This window comes from Colius striatus, chromosome 3 (assembly GCF_028858725.1).
Source record: "Colius striatus isolate bColStr4 chromosome 3, bColStr4.1.hap1, whole genome shotgun sequence".
Lineage (NCBI taxonomy): Eukaryota > Metazoa > Chordata > Aves > Coliiformes > Coliidae > Colius > Colius striatus.
The window spans coordinates 21,255,612-21,270,358 of record NC_084761.1 but is presented as its reverse complement, the minus strand read 5'-3'; the positions used below and the strand labels follow the sequence as shown (position 1 = coordinate 21,270,358).

Below are 14,747 nucleotides of genomic sequence, written 5' to 3'. Positions count from 1 at the left end.
ACCCCTCTGCTTGCCAATGCTTCTGTCTAACCAACTGCTCTGTACCCACAAAGGAGAGGGGTGGATTTTTGCCCATCACCTACCATCAAGCCTGGGAACTCTGAGCCTTACAAAGCTCTCGTGAAGGTAAACTTGAAAGCACAGTAGCCTGCTGCCTACCACTCCCCTGCTCCCAGGCCAGGCACTTCTGCATCCACTCATCCAATTGCTAGAAGTGGGTAGCACAGCAGAGCTAGGTGTTGACCTTCATTCATGAGGCTTGTGTTAAGGTCTCAATTATGTTCCCAAATTGTGGTTCTGGTAAGACTCATGTTGCAGGAGTTGCACAGGTGAGCTGGCTTGCTCAGCTACTAATGAAGTCTCTTTGTTACCAGCTGTTCTTTGCCTATAGGGTCTTTGTCACCTCAAGCCCAACAGAATGGCTTCTTAAACCAGTTTGCAAGACTAGTGCTTCAGCTAGCAGACATTGATGCTAAACGGGGTAAGTCCAGCACAGAAGCAGTGGTGGTGGTGATGGTGGTGTCAATTTGAGTCCTCCTTTATGGCACAGCTATTCCTTGAAGATATGCAGCTTCTCCCACTCAGAATCAGATCAAAGCTTTCCGTCTGATAGGAGCTTCCCATCTACAAGCATGCCAAATGTCTGCTAAGCTTCCCAAGCTGAGAGTAACTAGCTGGTAACACATTGCCAGGGTTCAGTTCTGGTTTTTCACAAGCATCTGGACAAGGACCAGGTGCTAGAGCAATGGTGGGATCCAAACTCAAACAACCCAAGAGGCTTTCAAGCAAATAAAAAGGTGTTCTTAGGCAAAGCAGATATGCAATGCAGCAGAACATTGCTAATTAAGGTAACGGCCAGGACATCCTTCGTATCACAGTGCTTCTTGAGAGTCACATTGGAGAGTCCACACAAAATGCACATTTTTTTCTGTGACAAATGCAATTTAATTTAAATAGTTTATCTACATCTCCCAGTGAGAAGAACATCTTGCACATTTTTAGCAAGTAATGAGACAATCCCAATCCATGAAATCTTGTTAAAGCTCTAATTTCTTATATTTCCTGCAAGTAGTACCAGACAGCAAGTTAGCAGGAGAGGTTTTACAGGAAAAAACATCAATTCATTATACCATTTTTCTCCAGCCTCTTTCCCCATTAAAATGAGAATTGTTACCTCTTTGGGGGAAAAAAAGATACTATCTTTGGAAACTGAGTCACACAGGAAAACACTAAAAGTGGAATTCTCAGTTTGGCTAAATTAATACCTCTTACCCCCAACATGAGGGTATTTAAGCAAACAAAACTAATTTTACCATTAACAAAGAAGAAAAATATTTTAAGATACCAACTTAAACTACTCTAGCAAAAATATTTAATGATGATATGTCAAAACAAGTTAGCAAATCACTTCTTCTCAGTATACATGAAAGAAACATTTATTGAATTGTCTGCCTTCAGAATTAAAAGCCATTGAAATAAACAACAATAGTCCCACCTCAAAAACTTCTAAGCATACCTAAGAAAGTTCTTCCCTGGCTTATGCATTCCAAAGCAGAGGTATCAGCCCCATGCCTGAAGAAAGCAACAGTACCTGTTCTCTCATATAGTGTCAGTACTGGGCAAGACTTGCTTAAAAGGAGGCTGGGAAAGGTTTGGTTCTTATCATACATAGTGGTTTTCTTCTGAGGGTAATGTCTTGCTGCAGTTTACCTGGAGAGCAGCACAGTGGTAGAGTAAGAATAAAAAAACCCCTGGGTGCTTTTCTGTGTATTTTATGGTTGAGGAAATGTGGTTGTGTTTTAGTTGGGGGGGAAAAAAAAAGACAACATTTTTTTACCTTAATTTGAAGGAAAGCTGAAAAAGGAGAAATGTGTGGTAGGAAACTTTTAGTGCAAAGTGTTTAGTTGTTGACTCAGAAAGCCCCCAACCAGTGAAAAGGAGAGGAAAGCTTCAAAAACTTGAAGGGTAACATGTAAAAAAAGGTACTACAAGGACAGAGAATCAAAAGAAAAATCCTAAGAATTTCTTAAAAGGTGGTGAGTGGGGAAAAAGTAGTGCAGCTCCTTGCATGATCTAAAGATTGGGTTTGGCTGACTGTGGAGAAGCGTCAGGTCAGTGGTTGCTGCACTAAATGCTATGGAGAGAAGACTTGGTGCCGATGCACCTTTGTGTTAAAGACCCAATTTCTAGTGCAACAGCTTGGCTATGAAGACACAGATGGATGATCTTGCATAGGTTGTGATTTTTCCATTAGAGCAGTTAATTTCACCTGGTAGAGCAAGCTTCATTCTGGATGGTTTAAATAAGTTGAAGGCTCTTGGTGCTTTCAACCTGTATTGGATTCTGCAAAGTCAAGACACTTAAAGCTCCTAACATCTATCAGGACTTTCATAGTGTACAGCCTGGTCAGAAAATATAAGCAAAGCAAAATCTGTATTTGTGGAACACACCTTTATCCTGCCATTAGTTTTCCTAGCTCTGATGGCACTGATGGAAAGCACCAAACTGCTGACGGTAGATTGGTCTCAGAAAGATTCCTAATGCTTTTGTCTCTGTGATAGTGTTTCCTAGGCAGGTGTGTTCTACATGTTCAAAGGCCACAAAGTATTTAAAATGATATTTTTTAAAGAAGTCACAGTTCCTGCTGTGAAGGAAACATCCATCAAAGCTACTCACAAGTTCTTCCACGCAGGTATGTCAGTCTGTGGGTGCTGGCCTCAGTTTGCATTTCTAATGGTGCCATGGCAAGCAATGATTAAAATCCTTTGAGATATGTCACAGCACCTTTCCCCCTTGCTGCTGGCCCTCTCTCAGCATAGTTCCTGGTTAAAGTCTTTCCTTGAGGAATGATCTGAGGAATCAGATACCAGAAGAGGGATTTTATGGTCTTTAGCATAGCTCACAACATTCTAGTGAAAGTGGGAATTAGGAGATGTTTGTTTGTATGTGTCAAGCCTGGAGTCCCATAATAGCTCAGCAGGGAACAAATAGCCTTGCACAGCCAAGCACAGAGCAGGCGTGATCACACCTTGTCCAAAGTCCGCAGGGGAGTTGCATGCCACTGGTAAACACAACACATTGCTATGGGGAAAAGGGAAGGTCCTGAGTCTCCCTGACAGAGAGGACAAGAAACACCTCTCAGGCTTTTCTGAGGAGTGTTACTGGCACAGGGATGCAGAAGCACTTTGCCCTCCTTATCTCTCTAGTGTTTCTCACACTGTGAGGTGATGGTATCTGAAGAGCAAGGATTTGGGCTGCTCTCTTATCAGAGGTAGACGAGTGCATGGGACTGCAGCCTTTGTCTAAAGCACTGACAGCAGCCTTGCTGTTTTGGCAACCTGTCCTTGGTCACCAGGACCCATCACTTAGTACTGTTGTTTGCTTCTCCTGGCCCCAGAAGAAATGGGGAGCTGTTGAGGGCAAGGTTTCTCCCCAGAGCCAGGTGGTTTGCAAGCATGCTAGGAGAACAGAGTGGGGCTCCAGAGCAAAAGCCCAAGGGAAGAGCTAATGTTGCTGCTTGCTTTCAGCCTGCAGGGCTTTGGTAGAAGCCATGCAGAGCCTGGAGGCAGCAACAGTCCCTCCCCTGGACCATCACTGGTTTCCTCTCTTGCAGCTTCAGTCTCCCTGTGACTTTACCCAAGAGAAAGCCTGCCTGTCACTGTGCATTGTTTCATATTGCTGCCTGGCAATGCCAGTGCCTCTGGTCCAGCCCACACATGCATCCATGTGTGTAGGCTGGGCAACCAAGGCAAGACCCTGTTCTGTGACCCTGACTTCACGCCCAAAGTCACACTACATCCTGTGCCTGAATGAGGCCATATCCCTTACCCAGTGTCTGTGCTCGTGCCAAGTGGCACCAAGTCACCCCAAAAGCAGGCAGACCTTTGCTAGGCATGTGCTGAACATTATTGAAGACTGTAAGATGCAAATCCATGTAAACCCTGGAAAGGGATTAACTCTTATATAAGAAAACATGTATAAAACAGTCCAACTGCATTAGGAAATAATCTTTCTTTTTTCCTTCCTGGATAGCTTCTTGTATTAAAACACTTCATCAGCTCTATGAGTCACAACATCAGTGACAAAGCCTGAATCTTCTTTTGGCTTTTTTTTCCCTGGAGGTTTATAAGCCACAAACCTGTTAACTTATCTTTGTTCTCTTTCTCTGGTCCATAGGCAAAGGCAAGGAATGTACCACAGCAGTAAGAGATGCTAGTTCACAGCAAGCACAAGAAGCCAACAAACCCCATCAGAAATCACTCTATATAAAGCTTCCTCTCTGGAGAGGGCCATGAGCGATGTTGTTTCATAACACATAGTATGTATAAGTCCAAACACATCTGTTTCCACAGAAAGATGAGCCACTGCATGGCACTGCACAAAGTTGTACATCTCATCGGCTAGGTGTGGTTGCAGTGTTTCAGAGGAGGGGGAAAGGGAATGAAATGCTCTTGCCAAGGCAGAGTGCTTCTAGGCAAGTGGCTTTCATAAATACCACCTCCAGGAGAGCACTAAGCCCAGCAGTCTTGCCTCCAGGATAAGATGCACTGATGGGCATAGTCAAAGGAAGTTGCACATATATCTATGCATAAACAATAAAACTGGTTTAGTCATCTGCTGAGTGGCACGCTCGAGGGAAATGCAGATCTTTCCCTTCAGGAGTCATTTGCATCTGATTTGGGTTTTTTGTCTCTTTGCTTTAGAAATACTGAATAGATGATTTTAAACAAACATCTTACAGCTCCCCCCTCTCCTTGATTTCTCATTGCTGCCTCACAACAAGCCCAAGGTGGTTGTTCCTCACAGTGCTTGCTGATTGATTTAATGCTGCATGGCTTTTCTGATGTCAGATGATCTGTGCTGGTGATGAGCAGCAGTCAGTCACAGATCTGTACGTCCATGCATGCAGCCACGGCATCTGGAAAGTCCTTCTCTTCCCGCCTGTGGTCAAACAGGAGGGCAGATGTACTGATGCTTCCTTTGGATTTTGATACCTTGCAGTCTCGGCAGGTATGCTGCTTGTGTGTCCTTGGGTTGAGACTTCCGAAGGTGCTGTGGGACTGTGTGCAGCAGAGCTGTCAGACAGCTGACTGTCTCCTCTGGTGCTGAGCACACCTGGCTGCACACTCCACTGGCCATGTGGGGGCAGTGCCTCGGAGCGTGCCTCTGGAGGCTGCCACCTCTCGCTGCCTCATGTGGCGGTGCCTGCATTAGCAGCCGGCGGTGTTTGTGTTCTCCCATGGGACCAGGGCACACTGCAACCCATGTTATGAGTCATGGCTGAGGCCTTGGTGTGAGTCGCACTCACTCGGTTTCCTTTTTTCTTGCCAGGGTGGGAAATACTGTCAGCCCTCCCCTTTCCTTGCATCTTGCACTGCCCACGGCTCCCCACCACTGCCTCATTTCATCATGCTGTGGTGAGAAGCCTTCCACGGGACCACGCAAGAGTTACAAGGGAGAGCATCACAGCCTTCAAGTCATTTAGGAGCAGGGTTTCTGATCTGGCCACAGTGCTCAGTAATGATGCTCGTGCTTCCCAGCAGAACTTACTGAACTGCCACTTGTAAGTGGCAGCACACTTGTAAATGTACTTTTCAACATCTGTGTATTGTGTGCTTTTCTAATTGCCTCTTTCTTTTTCAGCTATGAGCTGAGATGTCACCTTCAGTGAGAAGTGGCCTGTTGTCATTAAGAGGAGACAATCAAATGATCTGCCTGCATTTCTTACTGATTTACAGCTGCTGTACTAAAGTGATCCAGTAATGTTAGTCTTAAATCTGAGTATATCTTCATTTATTGCACATCAACAGCCACTTCAGAGCTTATTTCTGAAGCAAGGGAGCCCTCATGACCCAGGGTTCATTTCAGGTAAACCATAAATCTGACTAATAAACCACTCAGGGAGAAGGTGGCAGGAAGGGGAAGGAACTTCACCTCAAGTACCATCATTTTGAAGGCCCTTCAGTATCCTAGAGATCTGAATGGAGAGTGTTCATGTTTATTCAAAGTTGTTTGTTGCATCTTTATTCAGCTTGTTCCTCCCAAGGCATTTTCCAAATACTTATTGACAATTTCCTTTTGCCTAGAATTGAATTGGAGAAACTTGAGCCAGCTTTAATACAATCCTCTCTCACTGTGGGTGGCTCAAGAGACAAATTCTGGCACACACATGTTTTTGTGGGAAAGAACTCCAGATGGCTTGAGTTTCTAAACCATCCTGGCATGTTGTATGTGCTATATGTCAGGCTAGAAAAGAGCTCTTCTGAATCCATCCAGTTTAAGGTTGCTGGAATGCTTTTGTGGACACCATGCTGATGCAGAAGGGTCAGTCCCACCCTTTTCAAAGTCACTGTGAGGTATTTTACCCCATTGATTCGAGCAAAGTTCCAAAACAAACAACTACTTTACAGTCCTTCAGTACAAGAGAACTCTGCTTTGCAGGGTTTGCATAATTAGAGTGACACAAGGAAAATCAAGCCTTGAACTCATTAGGAGAAAATATAATTGGACTAACAGATATTATTCTATCAGCTGCTGGGAGGGCAGGAACCCCTTGCCAGTGCCCTCTGCACATCTGATAGAAGAAGGTAGAAAGGCTGACTTGACTATTGCTGTTCTCATCAGGCTATGCTTGCCCAAATTCCCCTGCAGCTCTCATGATAGCTTGTGAATGTGTAGGCCTGGTAGTGCCTCTGTGCCACAAACGGGCTGTGGTTAGCCATACTGGCAGAGCTGACAGCTCTTTGGCTTTCAGCACAGCACATCTTGCTGTTGCAGAGCAGGTAAGTGATGCTGGCCTCTGCTGCAGACGGCCATGCACCAGGGAAGCAGCTCATCACAAGTTACAGATCAAACCCAACTTGTCGAGCTAGACCAGAGGGCTACATAAAGCCTGGGAAGTGCTGCTATGCCTACTGGGTTATCCCAGTGAAAAGTCTCCCAGGGTCTGTTCCCTGTTGCAGGTTTGCAATGTGGTCATAGATGTAAAATAAACAAATCCCCAAACTTAAAACTGCCAGAGCTGACAGACTTCTAGAAAACATGCAGTTGAAGGGTGAGTAACCTGTGCTGTCTGCTGTGAATCCATGCCACAGAAGCAGCTGTAGCCTCCAGCTCCAGGGCAAGACCTCACTGCTTAGGGCACGATGTCACAGGGGAACAAGGACAGGTCTGTCCCAGTGAGATGGTACGGTAATAAATGGGAAAAAGAGTGGCCTAGCAGGTGGAGGGCACAGGCTGTGTACAGCAGCAGGGCAGTACACTGCTTATTACCGCTTTCTTGTAAGCATGGTGTCTTTGGAGGAGATATTAATCTTCCTGCTTTCTGGTGAGATGCAAAGAGGAGGAAAAGATGTACCTGGATTCCTAAGGTCAGACTACTGGGTACCTCCAATGAGAAACAAATGCAAACAGCTCCTTTGAGATGAGGAAATCAACTCTGAGGAGTGGTGTTTGCCACCTACAAACTTAAAAGGGATGGGGAGAGATGATGAAGCAAAATGAGTCCCAAATAACAAAGCCTCAGTTCTCCTGGCTAGTTAACAATTTGCTCTAGTTAAATATTATCCATTGAGAGACTGGAAAAACACAAGAGTTGTCAGCTTGGGTCAGTGTTAATGAGGGAAATAAAATGATGAGACATACTTTAAATCCCACGGAAGGGATCAGCAAGTTCCTTTCATCACTTTGAGATAATGCAAGAAGTTCTTTATAATTAACTTAATTTATAATTAACCTGGAATAGAGGTGCTTCTCTTTTAATGTAGGGAAAGCTGAAATCCGGAAGCCCTCTGGGATAAAAGCACTGCAGTGACATGTGGCCATGCAACCCCAGCTGGCATCCGGGGTGGACCAGACCTTCTGCCCTTCCTGGCACAGACTTCCCTCTGTGGCAGGGCCTTGGGAGGCTCAAGGTCTGCAGGCTTTGAGATGGTCTCTCCTCTCCTGACTATCTTTTGTCTTTCAGGAGCAGACTAAGGATTTTTCTTGAGAATCTGGCTCTATTTCCCTGTGCTCTCCAGACCAATCCTGAAGTTTCCCCCATGGACAGCACAGGGCTGGAAGATACCATGGTGAGAGCACTGTTTTAGCCACACAAGGGACCTTTGGTGCAGAAAGGCTGCAATAAAACTCTTCAGGGGGTTATGGCTACTCAAGCAAAAAGGCAGAAACTTCTCAGCTGAGACAAACTGGCACGCTACAGGACAAACAGGAAGAATCAGACACTTAAACAGCAGTAGCAGAGGATTGCTAAAGTTAAATCCCCCAGATAGTCTAAGAGGTGAGAAATAGCCTCATGTGTGTATACAAATAGTGTGTATATCTAGTATGCTACAACAGCATAATATTTAGGTTGCAAGAGTAACCAGGGGCTATTGCTGAGACCAGTAGCCCATACAGACATTATTGATAGAAATATTGCCTAAAGATAGTGAAAGAGAGTGATGCTGTCTGTGCTTGATGAACTGAGAATGGATTTTAAAAGAGAAGAATAAATCTCCCCTAAAAGTACAAACTCCTCCTAACTCAAATCAAACTGTAAGCTTTAGCTCACACTAGAGAAGAGTGAGGAGCTTTTCTTGTCATTACTTCACCAGTCTAACTCTTATACTAGTGAAAATCCATTGGAGTGGTTTTTCTCCTTCCCTGAGGAGCCAAAGTGATTTGGGAGGGGTGTTCCCATGGGTGCAAAGGTTGAAGCAGTGGTGGCTGCCCAGGGAGGCACACGTACAGTACTGCTGTGCTGGAGCTGGGCCAGATGCCATCTCCAAAGCAAGAGAAAGCTACCATTTGCTCTTTCAGCAAAGAGTGGAGCCTCTCTCTCAGCTACAGAAATGAATAACTTGTGGTGTGTAGCATCAAGAGCTAGCAGTGTGTGTGGCTTCAGTGCAAGACAAACCAGGCAGAGACACTGAAGAGCCAGCAGCATTGGCCCCTGCACCCTGTGCCACACAGCCTACAGGATACACCACAGCCCTTGAGCCAGCCAGCAGCGGAGGTGTGTTTTCAGGCCTTCCACAAGCAGGGGTAAGCCATTCCTAATGACAGGAGGGATTAGCCAGGGATATGACTTGCCAAGGGCTAGGGTACATTTTCTGTCACGGAAGATTAAAAAGAGTAACAATCAGCATGCTAAGTCCTTGTTGGTATTTACATTTTTCTAAAGCAAGTCCAAGGCATTTCTAGGGAGTTACAAGAAAATCTGACTGGCCAGCTGTCTGGCTTCAGCCTGTGCAAATCAAGAGATGAATTACGAGATTGGGCTGGGGACTTGGTGCTGGGCAGGGCCCTGTGACCTCAAGCAAGCCTGCAAGGGCCCTGCCAGGAGGGCATCTTCAATTTTCCTCACAGGGCAAAACACTTCTGGGAATTGCACTCTGGATGAGCAAGAGATGACTCTTCTCTGCCTGCTTCTGCCAGAGCTGCCTGGTGGCTGCAACACTCCTCCCCAGGAGCATGTGAGCGAGCAGTAACTCCTGGAAAGGGGAACACGTTTGCTGTATGCACCCCAGCTGCTCTCCCAGGGGCTGTACATAGTTCAATCCCTTGCTACAAGCCAGACAAAACCTAACGAGAGCTCTGCTCTGCTTTCCGTCTTCTGCCCAAGGTTTCTTTTCAGAACATCCCCTGCTAGTCCTGAGGTGCAAGAGCAGTTTGCTCTCTTCCCCCTTGAAGCACACCCTAATCCTCTGCCGGCCTGCCGTGAGCTTTACTGTGGCACAAACTTCCATCCCAGAAAGCACAGTGTGTTTGCCACAGAGCTCCTTCTCTGCAGGCTGGTGTCCTCTCCCTCACTTTGGGCAGAGGGGCTGTGGTCACCCTTGATGGGGTGGGGCTGGGTAGTGCTGCCTTGCTTTGAGCCTGTCTCCCTTTACAAACCCTCTGAAGGGGAGGAAGACCTTTGGGGAATGTTCTCCCACTTTTTCCCAGTGGACATTGCAAAAGGGAAGATGTTCTTCCTTCTGCCTTCCCACCACTGGCCTTAATCCCTAGGAAAAATAGAGGGATCAGCATTGTAGTCTGAGAATAAACACTTCACTGATTTCACAGGGCTTAAGACCAAGCATACCTTAAATCAGGGACAAGACCAAAGTGCTTGCTGTGAAACCAACTAGGCTCCAGCGCAGACCACTCAAGGAAAATAAACAGTGGAGTTGCCACATATTATTAGCAAGGTATTTCCTTGTCAGAAGGAAAGGGTCAGAGGAGAAGACTTCAGGCCAGAAAAGCAGCTCACAAATGTGCATTTCAGAAAGAGAGTCAGAGCGACCAACACTGGCACTCCATGGCCCCAGCACTTCCCTTGGCAGCAGTTCTTCCTCCAGCAGTACTGCAGCACTGAAAGGAGGAGAGAAGCCTCCAGGGGTTTCACAGAAGTGCATGGAAAACAAATACAAAAGCCCAACCAAACAAACAGAATTTGCTCAACCCTTCATGCGTGTCAGCAAATGAGGAACAGCCACACAGTAACTCAAGTGCACAGAAAGGAAAGCAGGGCCCAAAGCCTGTCTCCAACACGTGATCCCAGCTAAAATGTGCTGGGGACTGAGGCAAGCTTCAGGTGGAATTGCTTGGGCTTTCTCCAAAGTGTCCATGGAGAGGGCCTGCTCTCCATGGGTATGATGCCTGTGCCAACTGTGCTCCTGACCTTAACTCTTGACCTCAGTGTGCCTCTTGTGTATGTGTAGGATGGCCAGAGAAGTAGTTGGAAGTGAGAGCAAGTGCAGGACTTCCCTGACAGTACTTTCAGTCAGCATTTTGCCTTTTATACACCCAGTCACAGGGCTCCAGTTCAGGCTTGTGACTTTCTAGTTCAAACGTAGCTGGGCTTTGATTCTCCCAGAGTCATATGGGATGCTGAAATGCCACATGACTGTTTCAAAATGGTTGGGGGGGATAACTGGTGCAAAGGATTGTGCTGGGGATCGGGATGCTGTTCAATAACAGTGACCACGTTCTAACAAAGTTCCAGCAGCCTCCTGTGGGACAGCATGTTTCCTCCTGCTACCTAGCCATAAATTCCTGTGCTGTTTCATAAGCTGCCCTGCGCAGCACTTCTTAAAGTTATCTGCAGACAGGTATCTCGCAGCCTGGTCATGGTTTAACCAACAATAACATGCTGCATTTATATAGCTCTGGCTGAAGTCCTACTGGTGGGATTGTGAAGTTGCATCTCATTAGCACCACTTCATGTCTGAGGGAAACTGAGGCACGGAGGTCCGAGGACCCTGTTAAAGCCATTCTAAGGCTACAAGAGGCACCCGGATGATGCAGTTAAAAAGATCCACAAAGCCCTGCAGCTAATCCCACCTTCACCTCCCTGCTCTGTAAAGACCCTCGGGGTAGTCATGCTGGGTGCTTTTGACGGACACAGTAAAGGGGGAAGCAGGCATTGCAGACAGGCTGGGAAAGCAGCCTTCTTGCTGGCTGCACTCAGCCCTGCCCAGCCTCCTCCTTCACTAACAAAAGCATTTCTCTTTTCCCTCTGGAGTCTTCTGCAACTGGAATGGAACCGACTAGATCATGCAACTTTTCAAAAGCTGCAGCTTGAAATTCTCACATCTAGTAGTGCCCCACACAACCAACCTTAACTTTCACATACGCCTGAACTGAGGGCATAGAATAGAACAAACCCTTGGGTTTCACCTAACTGCAAGTAGTGATGTTTTGCAGCCAGCGGCTCTCGTCAGTCCGGGCTCCTCGCTGGGCTGGGAGGATGCGTACACGTATTGTCAGGGACGGTTACTCTGCAGCAGTAACATGAGGACTCTAACCCTGATTTTAGACGGCGGATCACGTAACAAAAAGCAGCCACCTCGGTGCAGGCACAGAGCCAGGCTGAGGCTCCCCGGGCGAAACGCCAGCACACGCTGCATAGCAGCCACAAGAGCTTACAGTACGGGTTTCTAGGATCACGCAGCAGCAATCAGCTTCTGAAATCACACACATCCTCCCTGCAAAGAACAACATGAGTCGCGATCTCCCGCTGCGCACTTGGAACGGCTGGGAAAGCTTCGGGTGCAGCAGCTGGGGCCGCTCCGCTCGTTCCCCTCCCCGCACTCGCCCGATCATGTGATGGTGCTGCCGAGCGATTAAAGCCGCGGGCGCCGCGGCTGAGTCACTGCGGCTGGAGCTGCGGGCGCCCGGAGCGGGCTGGTGTCTGCAGCATGCAGCGAGTGAGTCCTGCCTTCCCGCTGCGCCCGTGTGACGGGCCTGGGGTGGCTGCCTGTGGGTTTTGGGCTTGGTGCCAGAGGTAGGAGGAGAGAGGGATTAGCTGGGAGGAAATGCCAGGCGGATGTATGGCTGGGGGAGAATGGGTATGGCTGGCCTGACGGTTGTCTTCTCTAACATGTTATCTAAGTGGGAAAGCTGTTTTAATCCATGTTTATATCCTTGAGTACTCTGAAGGTTTGGGACCGTTTGCAACTCTACAGTTTGAGTACTCTTTATACTTTTTTTTCCCCCCCATCCTCTTTATTTTCCTTCTGGGGAGTTGCCTTTTAGGTCCAGGACCGAGCCACCACTCACCACTCACTCACCGGCAGAGGCAAGCAGCATGGCAGTGTGTTCTAACCCACCTCTGCCCCTCTAACTTCCCTTTCCTCAAAAGCCCTCCCGGCGGCGAGGCTGTCCCAGGCCGGGCTCGGGCATTGCTCCAGGCACAGAGGCTGAAGGCGGCGGTAGTGCTGTGACAATTAGCAGTTTAGCAACCGGGGAAACGACCTCGGTGTGTGTGCAGGCGAGAGCAGGGAGCAGGCGTGGGGACAAGTGCTGCTGGGGCTGAGTGGCAGTCCTGGACTCCATGGCAGCCTGCAGCAGCTGGCCGTGGGTCTGCACTAGCCAGGCAAGAACTAGCCCAAGTAAACAGAGAAACGTTGAAATCAGTGTCAGTCTTATCTGGTGTATGGAGCTCAGTACAATTGCACTTGAGCCTGGTGCACAGACAGCAAAGAGTGATTTGAGTTATGCTTGACCTCACCAAACAGCATCTTCCTCTTAACTGAGGGAAGCAGGTGGTATTAAGTGCTATTTTGGGGGTATGCGGCTGGGGGAACAAATAACCTGGCTTTGAAGAAAGGATCAAGCCCCCTTCTACACAGGGGGAGCTTCTGAAGGGCTGTTTGTTTGGCTTTACTGTGTTTCAGCCAGAAGTGGGCTCCAGTGACCCCTCTCTCTAGACGTAGGCTGCTTTAAGCTAAGACAAGAAACTTTTATGGTGGCTCCTGTCCCTTGGAGACCCACCGAGAGAAGGGAGTAGGCCTAATGTTAGGAGACCTTAATAACTGTTGTTAATCCAGTGGTAATGGCCCTGGCCACTGCTGAGAAAGGCATAAGCTCACTGGTGAGGATGCCTTCTGTAGAAGCTGGTAAATCAGTGCTTGTACCCTGCTTCTGCTAGACTTGCTTGAATCACCTCCGTGTCAGCTTGTGTGGCTCAGGGGTGGAAGAAGCCGATGGGTGGTGGTGGTGAACTAGGATTCCCTGGCTGAGACAGGCAGCTGGCCCGACACAACCCTTCCTCTAGCACAAAACTGCAAATGTGTTTGGTTCTGACAGGGCTGGTTTGTGCTGGGGCTCAGGCTGGACTGGTAGGCTTGCCTTGCAACAGACTAACTCCTGTGGCTTGCTCCTGCAGGGACTGGTGGTTAGTCAGCTGGACATCCAGCCTGGTGAGTGCATCAAGGTCAAAGGGAAGATCCTGCCTGATGCTAAAGGGTGAGTGAGGAGATGGTGACTGGATTGCTGTGGCATTGGGGGAAGCATGAGCTCTTGCTGTGCTCAGCTTGTCAGTACTGGGTAGCTGGAGCTGCTGCACAGGCACCTCGTTTGCATTGCCTCTCTGTTTCCCTAGGTTTTCTGTGAATGTAGGGAAGGACAGTGGGACCCTCCTGCTGCATTTCAACCCACGCTTTGACTGTCATGGGGATGTCAACACCATCGTTTGCAACTCGAAGGAGGACGGTATGTGGGGTGAAGAGGATAGGAAGGCTGAGTTTCCTCTCCAGCATGGTGACAAGATTGAGGTGAGGCACCAGAGGTACATGCAAGGCCTTGCTACAAAGCACTGAAGGGACAGGGGCATAGCTCTAATGCCACCTTGCTCCTCTGTGGTGGAGAAGGAGCAGGGCGTGGAAAGGGGAGTAACAGAGGAAGAATCTTGCAGCTGAAGCCAGTTGTCCAGACCTGCTCTGCTCAAGTCAATGCCCAACAGCTCTGATGTGTTAAGTGCTCCATTTGGGCTTTCCTTTGCAAGCCACACAAGTAAAAGCAATTAAAACACCAAGCTGGGATTCAGACTAGGTCTGTCTCATCCCTTTGTTCCAGAAGTTTGCTCTGCTTGAGGCAGAGCAAATGAACTTCCTCCCCTCCATGCCCCTGCTGTGCAGGGACCAGAATGAGCTGGTGAGCATGGCCTTGACACCAGCAGCCACCTCATCTGTCCTGTGCCCAGACTGGATGTGGTGGGGAGCGAGGCTTGTGAGCTGTGGTGTCTTAGCCTTCCTTCTTGTGGCTCTCTCCAGATTTGCATCTCCTTCAATGAAACGGAGGCAACAGTGAAGCTGCCTGAGGCCGAGTTCCAGTTCCCGAATCGCCTGGGCATGGAGAAAGTTGAATACCTGAGTGTGGAGGGTGACTTTAAAGTCAAAGCTATTAAGTTCAGTTAACACCTATAGCTTGGTTTGTGGTTTTGTTTTGTTTTGTTTTCTCCCCTCTGCATAGTGAAATAAACCCAAACTTGCAATGGC

At 47.9% G+C, this 14,747-nt stretch overlaps 1 protein-coding gene across 1 annotated transcript; it reads left to right on the top strand.

The window, feature by feature from the left end:
• Positions 1-2,586: 2,586 nt before the first annotated feature.
• LOC104549933 (16 kDa beta-galactoside-binding lectin) lies at positions 2,587-14,747 on the top strand. The gene is made up of 5 exons (XM_061993157.1): positions 2,587-2,692; positions 11,974-12,176; positions 13,637-13,716; positions 13,853-14,024; positions 14,523-14,747. Exons 1-5 carry the CDS (start codon positions 2,587-2,589, stop codon positions 14,664-14,666), a joined length of 705 nt encoding a protein of 234 aa, XP_061849141.1. The 3' UTR covers positions 14,667-14,747.